The sequence below is a fragment of the Oenanthe melanoleuca genome, chromosome 1, assembly GCF_029582105.1.
Source record: "Oenanthe melanoleuca isolate GR-GAL-2019-014 chromosome 1, OMel1.0, whole genome shotgun sequence".
Classification (NCBI taxonomy): domain Eukaryota; kingdom Metazoa; phylum Chordata; class Aves; order Passeriformes; family Muscicapidae; genus Oenanthe; species Oenanthe melanoleuca.
Genome location: NC_079333.1, coordinates 52,163,742 through 52,177,961, shown reverse-complemented (window position 1 = coordinate 52,177,961; position 14,220 = coordinate 52,163,742). Strand labels below are relative to the sequence as shown.

Here is a 14,220-nt window from a genome sequence, read left to right as displayed (position 1 = left end):
CCACTGGAGGTATAAATCCCTTTTTGAGGGTGGTCAATTTAAGAAAAAGCTAAATTCAAAGAAGAAATTGTAATCTTTAAAAAAGAAAATAAAAGAAAAATCAATTTCAGTAACCCAGGAATCAAATGTGGATGGCTTGCTCTGAGAGGGAATCAGTGATGCTGAAGAAATTCTGCTCTGGAATATGAGACAAGTAAAGCACAGTAGTAGGTCCAGGGTAAAAAGAGAATTTTCCTGCCAAGTTGCTGCTTACTGCTCTGCCAGCATCAGGAAAGTACTTCTGAATACATTGTGGGAATTCTGGAGCAACAGAAAGAAAAGGCATAAATAAGATACATGCAAAAGTGTCATCAGCACCTCCATGGGAGGCCCAAAAGAGCCAGAAAGGGAACATACACAACACTTGTTTTCAGCTTGTGTTTGTGGCTTTGCAAAGGAGTTGTCTGTCAAGAACAGCTGCCTTTCCTGACATTGCTGGAAAATGGTGCAAAGGTGGAGCTGCATAAACAAAACTGTGATTTTAGTTCTGCAGGACAGCCCTGCTTAGTTACCATATGCAGAAACCCAGTTGTTTTAACAAGCATCAGAACACAAGCTCCAAGTCAAGAGTTTTTTATTCACATGGGTTTACCTTTCTTCTTATTAGTTATCACTAGTTAGTTTTCACATTAATTTTATGATGCAATAAGTCTTTAAACAGTAGTTGCAAGCAGTTTATATTCTATCTGAGCTTTACAAGCAGTTGAAACAGCTACAGAAGTGCTCTGTGTGGAGCAGAAATAATTTTATTATCTTGCAAATAGCTAGTTTCAGTTCTTTTTCTGTCAGTGGGACTTTTTGTAAGAGCCAGCAATAACAAAAAGCAACCTTCTTCTAACATTTTTTTCTATGAGGAAAAGGGTTATGAAACCTGATATCCGTCTTGGAAAAGTTATGACCGACTGGAAATGTTATGAAAGCATTAAATAGGCCAACCAGGCAAAGCAGTGCTGCTCAGAAACAAGTTTTGCAGAACAAAAGGAATTGTTGCCCAAGACAGCACGCAGATAATGTGTGTTGCTGGCTTTGGTGGGTCAGCTCAGGTGCTGATCCCTCTCTCTTACACTAAGAGGCTCAGTTTACATCTCTTGATAGCAGTAGCAGGTGGCTGTGAAGGACTTTTCTCAAGTGACCAAAGTGGGGACACTAGAAATTCAAAATGGAGAATAGCTTGGCATGGAATTATACCCCAAATGCAACCTGATTCTGTAATTTCATTCCTAATGATGCGTTGTCAAGTGCAGGGGTCACAGAGGTGTGCATAGTCATATATAAACACACATTTACAGAAATTTATAATCTTGTTAATTGTGAATTTAAAAGCTTGTTCTGTATCTGCAGCTCTGTAAGTGACCACAAACTGTAAAGAGTCATGATAGAAACTGTCAAGTACCTGTTAAAGGTTATTAAAGGAAGAAAATTCTTTGAAGTGTCCTTTGTTTTTCTCCTCATTCAGCATTGTTTTTTTCCATCAGTAGGTTAACTGTTTTCACTCAAACTGTGGAGTCCTAGGATATGATGCCAGCTACATCTGATGTGAAAACAATCTGGAGCTAAGTGTGACCTGCATGGAGCTGACATCTCACTCCAGTTCTGTTCTGCAGTGCTCACCATCAGCTTCCTGTGGCACACGAAACAAACCTACAGCTGCTGTTCAGCCAAACCTGCTTCAAAGTGATCCAGCTGCAAAAGGGTGTCAAGGGCCTCCCCTAAATCAAAGTAGGAACTCTGACATCTGCTGTTTGGCAGGAGCTGATTCCGCTGGAGGTAGACTGAGAAGTGTGTGGGAAAACATTGACACTCTGTGGCCAGACAGATAAAATGCAGCTTCTGAAATTTCACGGGTTTTTGCCACTTTCTTTCGTTTTACCAAACAGAAATATAGTAAAGAACAGTTCACATCTTTTAGTCTTGTTGAAAATTTCCAGTATCTTTCCAGTAAATTTTGTTTACTGGTATAAAATGTCCTAAACAGGCAAGCTAAGACAAATATTAAAAACAAATGATAAAACAAAACTTCATATCCAAACCTCCTGAATCTGAGGAGCACTGAGAGTGACTCTCCATCTTTGCTCTGTAGCCTGTCAAGTTGCACAAGTACATTCAAATCCATGCTTATACTATAATTTTAATCCCATTTTCTTCCTCTGGAGATGGAACAAGGGAGGGCCACCTTAAAGGGAACTGGATTTGTGTATTGCAAAGCAAGATTTCCCCCAGACTAATCTGGAGAGACGAATTTCATCAGCATACCTCCAAGGCGTAATTTTTACTTCCCATAGAAGTAACAGATAAGATATTATCTATATTATATTTAGTGCAGGTAGGGAGTAGGGTTAAGCATCAATAGGTAGTCTCTTTAAGGCTTCCTTTTGTTAGAAACCAAAGGAATACTAAAAAAGGCCCCCAAAAAGCCAGTCCTTGCTTCATGGCTTTTTCATTCAACAGATAGAGAAGCAAATACTAGGTACAGGAACCTTTTTTTTTTTTTTTTTTTACATGTAACATCAATGTTTTTGCCCTTTTTTCCTTTTTTCTCTTCAACTAGAAATGTTAATTATAGTGAAAAACTGAGCTTCAGGTCCCTCACGATAGTCAGAGCTGTATTTTAATTAGTTTTTAAGGTGAAAAGGGCTGGTGTGCAGTATGGGGCATAGATGAGTGTGTGATCTAAGCTGGAATAGAGACCAGCTGTAAGAAGAGTTAATGAATAGTATCAGGAAAGGGAATGATGGTGTCAGAATAAGTAAGGATGCCAAAGAAGCTTAGTTTTGAGTTGCCCTGAGGAGACAAATCTAAGATGTTAGGGGTCAAGGAGGAAGAGATCTTCAAATTTAAGACATACAAAAAAGGATCTGGAATGAGAGTTTCAGTTGACATAGACAGAAGAATACAAATCACTGCCAATTTATGTGGGAAAAACGAAAACAGTTTGGGTAGCACTTGAATAAGTATGTCTAGAGAGAGGATGCAAGTCCTCTAAACAGCTTTGGAAATTATAAATTGAGTGACTAGAGTAATTTTATTTATGAAAAATATTCTGCAGTCATATACCAAAGACGTAGTGATTCAAACAGAAATCAAAGCATGGCAAAACCTTTTCCTTTCCATGTCATCCTGCTGTTGAAGCACCTACCAGCTAAGAGATGAGAACATGAGAGAAAGAAGTCTGTACCACATTTCTTACATTCACCTTGTCAGGGTGCAATGCAGGGAGCTGTGGCAGGGTCTGATGGTCAGGACCTGTCCCACTGTCCCCAGCCAGGGAGCAGGCAGGCTTGGGGCTCATGCAGGGGCACCACCAGCCCTGGCCATCAGGCATCTGTGCTGAGGATCTCACACCCATGGGCATGTTTGTGTCCTAGTGGGATGGGGACCAGCAGGCCAGACAGCTGGGGACTGAGAAGAGACAAGGACCAAGTTTCCTCCCTTGGGAACTGTGACATGGCATCAGCCAGCCTGTAGCAGGTGAGTTTTTGTGCTGGCCAGCTGGAGAGAGTTAACTTTGGAAAGCACAAAGCTGACACCTGCTGCCAGTTATGCTACTGGAAAACATTTTTCTTCACGAAATGTTTGTCCCAGGAAATGAGGGGAAAACAAGGACCACAGGACAATGTCCTATTTCCATCCCTACCAGGAATGCCCTGGAGGTACCAACATCTCTCAGAGTACTTGATGGGCACCTGAAGGACAAGTGCTTAACATCTGCTGTGTCTTTTGATGTGTGAGTCTTGTCATTCTGAGCTTTAGGCTGTTGGTACAACTTTAAGAGATCATATCTTGTCAAGAGACATCATTTTGGGCAGGCTTTTCTAGGGCATGTCATAGCCTGTGGCTGTCTCGTGTAACTTTCAGACTATGCTAAGCCATGTTTCAAGCCCCTGGGAATTTGTCTCGGGAGGAAGCAGCTTGCCTTCAGCTGCCAGCTCTCCCAGCTACCCACTGACCCTGATGGAACAGGCACAGCTTCCTGGGCACATGCCAAGTGAACTGGCATGAGTCTATCAGCAGGAGTGAGTTTCCTGCAGGCACGCCAAAAATCGGGGGCGGAAGAAGAGGAATGGAGCAGGATGCAGAAAGGAGAAAGGCCAAACTTCTCTAAGCCCGAACCATCGCATTTGGCTTTGCCAGTGGTCCTGGCAGGTCACGAGGAGCTCTCACAGGCCAAGCACAGAGAAGTCCCCTTCAAGGTGACTGCCAGCAATACAGGTGGGCTCTCCAGACCAAGACACCCTCCTGTGTCCAGGGCCTCCTTCAGCTCCCAGTGGACTTTCTCAACAGCTGCTGGTCTGAGTATGCCCTCTGTGGGTAGTTCTTCCACCTGTGATATAGTGAGGACATCCTGCAGGAAACAACCAGGGCTGGGTGCATGATGGCTTTGGGGGCCTTTCTGAGGGACACAAGCACATCTGGATGAGGAGGCACACTCTGCCTTTGCTGGACTGAGATGCACTTGTTGTTCCAAGCAGATGCTGTTTGGATGAACATCCACAGTAAGGACCAGAATAAACCTGTTATTCCTGGCTTTGTGAAGGGTTGTCTCCCTGGAGCTGCCTTCCAAAGAGGTGGCACAGGTTGGAACAAAAGTGAGTTAATATATTGATCAGGACAAAATCCCTGTAATTGGAGTTTTTGGGGCATGGCAAGGAGGGGGAATTCTCTCCTATATTACTGGTACTGATTATTGCTTTTTTTGGGATGAATATCTAGGAAGCAGAGAAATACATGCCTAAAAATCAGCAAAAAAATAAATTGACTGAAATTCTATGAAATTCTGGAGTTAGCATTGCTCCTGAGCACTCAGGGGCATGAAACACAAGACAAGAAGATTTATTCTACCCACAGAAGACACAGCTTGAATAGGGGCTGTCCTTTGTCTCTGAACACAATGTGTGAATTATTTAGTACCTGGCCTTTCTGTTCCAGCAATAGATGTACTCCAAGCTCATCTTGTCTGCTTTTACTTTCTTTCATTCTATCTTAAACAGACTTGTAATTGCTCCTATGTATTATTTATTGGAAATACCATGCTTTTGTAACATAGCTGTGGGCGGAACAGGCTCTGTAGGCACAGTTTGCACCCTGTGTTTGGAATAATTGTCAGGAAGAAAGAAAATAGGTTGCAGTTCAGTACATAGAGTATAAGTATGTAAAAAAAGAAGAACATAGAGTTTCCTCTCTTTGCCCCTGAATTACTGTATTCTGTGCCACAGAAAACCTGAAGGGAATAATCAGTAAAATTGTGCTTAGAAGCATCTTTTATTCTGGCCTTATTTCTTCTTTTTTCTTTTTTCCTTTTTCCCTTTCCCTTTCTTTCTTTTTTTTTTTTTAGATGCAGCCTTCTTCTGTAGCATGTGAGGGAGTGATGCAATCAGAGATTCCATCACATTATATTTCAAATGCTCAATTATTCACTGAATGGTAAAGTCTCCACCCCTGTTTTCTGTACCTATATTTTAATTTGCTTGAAATAAATTACAGTACTATGAATGTCTGGTCAGATGAAACAGATGTGTGTCACCACTGCCTGCCAAGTCTCAGAGAAGGTGAGCAGCAGCAAAGGCAGGAGAAACATAAAAAGATCAAGACACAATTCACTTGACCCACTGTTATGTCTAGAAAAACCCAACTATACTGATCTTAAAGGACAATGAAATAAGGGAAGGAATGTTTTTACAAAATGATGAACAAGCAGGTCAAGGATTTGTTTTAAGAAGTGAAGAACATGGACAAAATTATAACCCTCAGGTAGTAACACACACTTCAAGGTGTGCAAGCAGTGCCCTGAAGGGCCAGAATCCACTGCACATTACAGTCCTTTCTTTTTGTCCACATCTAGAGATCTTTCTGCCAATTTTGCAGTACAGACTGGTTTTAGTAAAGATCACATGTGAAAATATGCTGCAAAATTTTATTGTTGAATCTTGAAAAAAAAAAAAAAAAAAAAAGGCTTATGAAAGTCCTTATCACTGTGTTCCAATATTTAAAAGGTGGTTATAAAGAATCCCTTTTTACAAGGAGTCTATGGAAAAAATGAGCAGTAATGGGTACAATTTAGTCCTGGGGAGATTCTGATTGTGTACAAGAGGATAACTTTTTACAATGAAAAGTTGGAGAGGGTGCCAAGCTTCTTTTAGACCATGCTTTTGCCTTGAAAGGTTGCTTGGACCAGATGTTCCTTGAGGTCCTTCCAACCTGATATTCCACTATTGCTAAAACCTGTCTTACACATCCACAAGCTGCATAAATTTTGTGGAGGCTTTTGGTGCCAGCCATTCTGTGGGTTAACAATGGGAGAGACTTTTATCACAGAGGTATCTTGCAAAACATGACCTGTTTTGGACCCCTTGCAATCCCATGCAGCCTAAGCGGGCTGGACTCCTCGTGCTCTTTTTTTTTCTCATTCATCTTCCTTTCTGTAAAAGATGGAAAACTGAAGTACCTTGCCCCCAGAGGAAGAAATATGCCTCTCAGTGACCAGCTGACCAGACAGTCCCTTCCACGTGCTGTGCTGAACTTCATCCCCAGCAATGCTTGTGACGTGGAGCTGTCATGTGGCGATCATTGCTGGGGAAGCTGCATCTCCCACAGATGCATTAACAATTCCCCTGTGGTCTCAGGGAAGCAGGGGTGAATCCCATTTCTTTCTCAAATAAAGGTGGTTAAAAGGCAGCTCGGCCTTACTGCTGTGAGGTGAGCTCTGCACACCTCTGAGCAGCCCCTTAGGAGCAAAACCCAGCCAGTAAAGAAGGGAAATAAATATTGGCTTTGCTGAGACTCTGCTGGCTGTCATCAGCTGCTCTTGCACAAGCGAGTCTGGGAGTTGTTGCAGCAGCACGTTTTTGCCTCTGGCATGTAAAGTGCAAGGGGTGCTGTCCTGTTAAGTTTTCTCTTCTTTTAGGAGATTTTTGTACCCCCTCAGCCACAAAGGATTGACTTTGCTTCACTATAAAATGTTAAAATGTCCTAAATACTTTGATGTAAAGAATTGTATGGATTTTTGCCCCAGGAATGGCATTTTGATTCATTGTATTTCAGTGAGACATTAAAAAAAACATGCTTGTGTGCATTTTTTTAAATTGCTGTTGTTACCCTTTACACAAAGGGTAGTAAAAGCTGATGATACAGTGATTTGTTTTGTGCTTTTTACCGTAAGACTGGCAGAAAAAATCGTCTTGTTGCTCAAGAGGTTTTAAATCCCCACCCTTGCGCTGTGATTCAGCAAATTCCCAGAGTAACCCTGGTCTGAAACCCGGGTTCCTCCTTGTCCTGTCCTGCCGGGGGTGGATTTCTCCTAGACAAGCCAATGAACAGAAGCTCATTTATTTATGTATGTGGTGAGGAGGAAACTTGCTCCACGATCTCCCCACCTCTTCCTGCAAAATGTTAGCTCTCTTTTGCACCAATCGCTTCGGGTCCCGAGTGTAAAGAAGTGAGCGGCAGCGGAGCTGGGGTGTAGCTGAGTTTTGAACATCACTCCCTGGCTCTGCTGCATAACTAATCATAACTAATCATAAATAATCATAAATAATCGCTCTCACCTCATTTGAGCTACAGAGAGAAGCAGAAGCCGGCTGCCCGAGCCTTTCTTCAGCAAACCTAAGGGGCTCTTTCGGAGAGGCAGGACTGAGCTCTCTGTTAATGACTGACCTCAGTGAGGAAATACTTTTGCTTGCTATTTGCTTTTTGGCCGCATCCCCCCCTCCCCCCCATCCAGCTGCGGCAGTACCTCGATGGGGAAGCTGATCTCCAAAGGCCGGCGGAAAAGAGATGCTCGGGTTATCATGCTGGGGCTCGACTTCGCTGGCAAATCCACCCTTCTGTACAGACTGAAGAGCAGCCAGGCTGTGGAGACCTGCCCCACGGTGGGATTCAACGTGGAGTCTCTGAAGACACCGTGCGGCATATCCTTCACCCTCTGGGATGTTGGTGGGCAGGACAGCCTGCGGGCCAGCTGGCCCAGCTACCTGGAGGACATCAGCACCCTCATCTTCGTGCTGGACAGCGCGGACACGGCCCGGCTGCCCGAAGCCATGGCAGCTCTGGAGCAGGCGCTGGGCCACCCCGGCATGGCTGGCATCCCTGTGCTGCTGCTGGCCAACAAGCAGGATGTGCCGGGAGCGCTGGCACCCGCCGAGCTGGGGGAGATGCTGCGGCCGGGGGGGCTGGCGAGGCACCGCTGGATGCTGCGGGGCTGCAGTGCCCACACTGGCCAGGGCCTGCAGGAGGTGCTGGCCATCCTGGGAATGCTGCTGCGGGGCTCGGAGCACAGCCCCCTGTCCCAGGAGCAGCCGGCAGAGAGGAGGGAAGTCCCAGAGCAAACCTGAGCCTCGCAGGGACCCTTCCCACTCACGGCTGCCTGCAGGTTTGTCACGGAGGATTCCAGGCTCCAGGCACCCCTAGGAGGAGCAGAGCTGCACGGGCACACACTGAGGAACACCCAGCTCCTCACCACCAACACCCACCAGGAGGATCTCTGAGCGAAACTCCCGGCGTGGAGCAGTTTTGGCTGCATCTCTGGGACTCTCATCTCTGGCTGCACTGTCCCATGTTCCACTCTTGCACCACACTTGAGTGTCCAGATGTTCAGCAAGGATGCTTTTCAACATTCATGAATTGTAACAGAGCTGTGTGCAAGGAGCAGAAGTTTTCTTCATTCTGCAGCTTCCAGCCCAGCTACATCTATCCAGATGGGAGGATCCCCACACGGGGGGAGCCTGGATGTGCCCCGTGCTGCTGCTCTCTCAGCATGAACCACATGTTCATTGGCTGGGAATGCAGGAAGGCACTGAAAGGAATGGCTGAACGGGAGCAGTGTAATCTCAGGAGTTCAAATGGCCAAGCAGCTATTTGGTTTTAGTGTGGCATCTACAGGTATAATAATCTTCAAGCCGTGGAAGTGAGCCAGGATTTGATGGTGTAATTCAGTTCAAGGATGTGTGTATATTAATTTATGGATTTCTTGTAATGGTTCTTTCTTTCTCCATCATTTTTATCAAAGAATTATTTAATGAAAATGGTCCCTCATTTTCCCTGGATTATGTTTTAAATATAAAGAAATCTGACCTGTCTTTAAGATGCTTGGAAATATGTCTCCATGGCCAGTCAATCTCTAAATATCCTCATTGTGGCCTGAACAGCCAAGAAAAAGCCCTGCCTCCCAGACTTTTGAAACTGCATGAGACCACTCCACATGCATTGGTTGGTAACCATGGGCCCCTATGGGCACAGGCAGCCTCTCTACACTCAGCCATGTCCAGGGCAAATGAAAATGCCCCTGGCTACTCACAACAGGACCAGATCCCAGGGCAGTGATGGTCTTTGTCCAATCTTGCTCAATCTACCATTGTAGACCTACAAAATGTATGCCTGAGGGCTCCCTGTATCCAAGATTCTGTTATCCAAAATTAAAATTAAAATATTTCATGGTAGTCCCTGCTTCATTATGAAATGAATGGGGGAAGGGGAGGGATAGGATACAACAATTTTATTTTTATTTTCCAATTCTGTTTGTGTTCAAAAATCAGCTGCTTTCAAGGAATGGCATACTCAGCCTAGAAACACCAAGAAGAAATACACAGCAAAATCCTCTTCTGGTTCATACCAGAGCATTTTATAGTTGTTAAGGGATTAATTGTCCAGCTGTTACTAGTGCTGTTATTAGCCACACTTCATAGAAAGCAGCAGCTGGAATAGAAAGCCCAGTCACAAAGAAATAGAATAAGACATTTATAGGAAAATCTCAATAAAAGAATCCTTCCCAACTGTTTTAGCTGCATTAATGTAGAACTACTATGTGCTATAAAACAGTGCTGCAGCATTGATGTGGCCTATGCAATCACAGTTATGAGTGTATTTAAACAGCACTGCATCATATAATTAATTACATGACTTAGGTGCATAGTGAGGAGGACAATATCACCTCTTCAAATCTTTGCATGTGACATAAGCTGGTTGATCTGCCTCCAGCTTGTTGCAGGTGTCATTTTTTGCCTCTCCAACACACCTGTTGGTCACAAGTTCTAGAGGCACAACATAAAAGGCTCTGTGCTGCATTGCCATGCCAAAAAAAATTATCATTGTTGAGTTTGCTGGTGTTTTGGTCTTGTGTCTCAAGTGGCACAAAACAGAGAATTGTGCATTAAGGTAAATTAAAGAGAGACTGAAAAAAAAAAAGCTATTGTAGTGATGTCTTACTCCTCAGTGTCCCTTGATGCCTGCATTTAACTCTACAGGATTGTCTGCTGGTAGTTAAAAAAGGCACTGAAGCCTTCCTGCTTTCCTCTGAGTGTTTTCTAAGCTCTTTAAAAAGATAAAAAATAAGCTTCTCTGGCAGAAAATAGAGGTAACCACCAGCCTTTGGTAGACATCAGCAATTAAAAATGAAAACAGCAAGGTGGGAGGTGGGGAAGAAAGGGTGAAGGGAATCCTGAGTGTCTAAAGCTGATGAAGCAACATTCCAGCTACTGAAATTGTTCTCACTTCCCCTGAAGCAGTAATTTGGCAAAACACCCCATCTCATGGGGCATCATGTGATTTACCATCCTTGTTTTCTGGAATAAGGCTTTTCTGGACACTTGGTCACATTACTCATTTATGCCCTTGTTCAGAGACTGTCAAAACAATGCTGGGTCATAATATTTGAAATAGCAACACAGAGTTTACTTCTAATGATTTCTCTTTTCTCCTGTGTTGGACAGCTGCTAAAACAAGTCAGGCAATGAGCCCTGCACTGCTCTAATCAAAGGCTTGCAGGACACTCACCCAACAGCACTTAAATGTTTTGGAGTCAAAACTCCTGCCTGGTTCAAAGAGAGCAGCAGGGCAGTCTGCAGGAAGCAGCCAGCTCTAGGGAGGGAAGTTTGTTACCTCTTTCCTGGCAATTCTGCAGGAGAGCCCCTGCCACATGGAGGGATATTAATCCCTAGAACATCTCTCCTTATGGATTTCAGCCAGGAGAGCACCCTCAAACTTATTTTGGGCATGTGATAGATGTCACAGTCTTGGCACTGATTTCTAAAAATAACACAGCTTCTCTCTGAGTAGCAGATAAAAGAAAAATCCTTAGAACTTTGTTTCACGTTCTCAAAATTGAAGCATTCTTCAGATTGTTGGTCCCAGAGCCCACTCTAGTTGCTCAAGATCATTTTTTAGAAACTTTTCTGGATGCACGCTGGTGAATCTTAACCTTTACAATGGCACAACCAGAATCCATAATTGTGCATTAATCTTCCCAACCACCCTTCCACTGAGATGAGCCATACAGGTAATTATCTATCCTTGCTTGGAGCTGTCAAAGCAGCCTCCCAGCCCAGGCCTATTAGCAAGTCTTGCTGCTTCTTCAAGGACATTAAGACACTTCATTGCTCTTTCACACTGTTTAGGAAAGGACATCACTTATTCCTCAGTTAGCTGATTTACTAACTTTTTTGTGGGACTGGTTTTTTAAAGCAGCTTCCTGAGAATGAACCCAGCACAGATTTATTTTTCAATTCTTGTCAAGAAATTTTGCTTCCACTTCCGGAGAGCAGGAAAGCAGCAAACTGGAGAATAAAGATCCCCAAACAACCAACATTAAAACCAGGAAGCACGATTCATCTTTCCCTCTTCACCAGCACAGGAAGGGTGACTCACCTTTTCCCTGCTCTCTTCACAACTTCCATTTTTCAGCCAGTCCATGACACAAAACTGTTTCTATTTTCACAGCAGCTGATTTCTGCTGTTGGCATTGTTGCTTTGTTTTCAGATGGAGCTACGTGCCATTTGTCCTGTAGTTTTTGGTGGAGCTTCCCTGATGGGTTTCAGTACTACTGAAGGGGCTGAGATCAGAGGGGAACCATGAGACCCAGGGCTGCAGGGTGAGGGCATGAGCAGTTGCCAAAAGTATTTAAAGAGGGAACAGGCAGGCACAGGGTGCATGAGAGGGATCTGTGACCGGATGTAACAACAGGGGGAGAGTGTTAGTGCAGCAGCCAGAGACCTGGAAAATGCTCAGGGTCAGGCAAAACCAGCACAGGCAGAAAGGTCAATAAGAATTTTTTAAAAGGCTAAGAAGAGCTTTCTTTTCAAATTCAACATGGAAAAAAAGATCCCTATCCCCCTTTTTTTGTTAGGAGACAGGCTGTATAATGCAGTGAAATGCCTGAATTTCTGCTTAATACACCTAACAGCTGTAAAGTAATTTATTCCTCTTAAAGAAACCCTGAAATACCACCTATAAGGATTCTCCACAAGTAACTCACCAACAAAAATCAAGGAGCAAAACCATGTGTGATGCCATCTCTTAAAAAAATCAAAACTGGTGCCAAATGTTATTAAAAGCCAGTCATGCAATAATGATTAAGACAAATGAAAACTATTGTTCAATATATCACAAGCTTCAAAGGGTTAATTATCTGGCCTTCATATAAGCTTTCCCACACTTGATTTTTTTCATGATGTATTTGCTTGAGTCGAAGCCCTGAGCCTGCCATCTGGAGATTGTTAAAAATGCCAGGTGAAGGCTGGGATTTGGGTTAGGAACTCAGCAATGCATCCATGGCCAGGAGTGCATCATCCCCACATCTCCTACTTCACAGTGTGACTTGCATAAAATTCCTGCCAAATGGGGGAAAAAATTAGAGGTAACCAACTGCTGTGACCCAGATCTGACAATTGTGTTCCCCTCTGCCTGTGCTCCACCTGCCTCTCCGTGGTCAGACCAGAAGCACAAACCTCTGCTCCAGCCCAAGCTGGACACTTCTCCCCTCCAAAGTTCTAATGCTTTAAGCAGACCAGCACCATCAATGTCTTGTCTGCTAATTGCTGTGAGAAACAATCTGCCTGGAGCTCCTAGAACTGACAAACTGTTCTTTAATTCTCCCTTATGCCTCACATTTTTATTAGGGTTTTTTGGCCTGTGCTGGCTAAACACATTTGGATGTGGCAATGAGGGGTTTTTCCAACAGGTCACAACCACTTGCACAAAAAAACTCTGCTTGGTGATCAGTGGCTCTGCAGCAACGCTTTGCCTTGGACACAGGAGAAATACTTCCCTTTTAACCAAACAGTGGTGGGGTTACAAAGCCACTGGTTTCTGCAGAGGGAGAACAAAGTCACATGGGCCCATGTGAGGTTTGATAATGGTGGGAAAGGACTTTGGAAAGACTAAACTGGGGGTTTCCTGGGGAATAACAATACCAGCTGAGAGTTGGAGCCCTCATTTCCTGGGGGATCAGGGGAGAGTGTTCTGCTCATAAAGACACAAAATTGACACCTCATGATTTTCTGGCTTTTGTCAGCACTTAATAGTAGTCCTTTTGTTTAAATGGTGTAAATGAAGACCAATGCTAAAAGTCCACCCTTCAACACAGGCAGTATTTTCAGAGACATGAGGTTTGGGTCAGTAAAGAGCTGGAGCAAGGGTTGAGCACTGCACCAGCTGCAAGGTGTCTGCACAACATGCCTCAGGGTGGAGCTTGCACAAGGATGGAGAAATAGCTTCTACCTGTTCCTTGGGGAAGGACAATACAGAGACAGATAAAAATGACAGATCATTTCTGAGGATGCCCCATTTCTGCATAACGGGGTGGATTCATCACTAGCAAAGCAAGGGAAGCTCAGCCAGAAAGAGCAGGTTTTGGGCTGCAAGCATGGGAAAAGAATCCTGAGTCTTCCCAGCTGCCCTGGGAAGATGGCATGATGTCTGCTGAGCTTCCAAGAAAAAGCAGCTCTGCAAAGACAGTGCCTGGGAATGACTGGGAGGGTGAGGGATGTGTCCTGCTGGAAATGGCTGCAGGCAACCCCAGGCCTTTGGGTGATACAGGCACCTTAGCCTGGTAGGAAGGTGCTGGTTTGACCCCTTGGTTCCCCCAGGCTTTCTCCCTTGGAAAGACCTTTATTGTCCTGTATTTTCTCCTGGTAAGAAGCAGATTTACTTCAATTAGAAGCCACTCTGTCTTAAATAAAGAAATCCAGACTCAGTATTTTTGTTGTTCTTTTCTGCACCCTACCACATGTTATATCCGTGATAGAACAGCAATATAAATAATACAACTGTTAAAAAAAAACCCAAACAAACAAACAAAAAAAACCCCACCAAAACAAACACCCAAACCCTAAACAACAGGGACAGTGCAGGAAATTTCAGCTGCAAAACAAAACCTAGGCAGTCTCAAGTCAGTTGTTCAGTTCCAGCCACCT

General features: G+C 44.0%; 1 protein-coding gene across 1 annotated transcript; it reads left to right on the top strand.

Moving 5' to 3' along the window:
* Window positions 1–7,330: 7,330 nt before the first annotated feature.
* ARL11 (ADP ribosylation factor like GTPase 11) lies at window positions 7,331–9,470 on the top strand. Its single transcript, XM_056484466.1, has one exon. The coding sequence runs from the start codon at window positions 7,773–7,775 to the stop codon at window positions 8,364–8,366; it is 594 nt and encodes a 197-aa protein (XP_056340441.1). The 5' UTR covers window positions 7,331–7,772; the 3' UTR covers window positions 8,367–9,470.
* The last annotated feature ends 4,750 nt before the right edge of the window (window positions 9,471–14,220 follow it).

Excerpts from the sequence above, each read along its gene's own strand:
- ARL11 (XM_056484466.1), top strand. The coding sequence starts at position 7,773 with ATGGGGAAGCTGATCTCCAAAGGCCGGCGGAAAAGAGATGCTCGGGTT.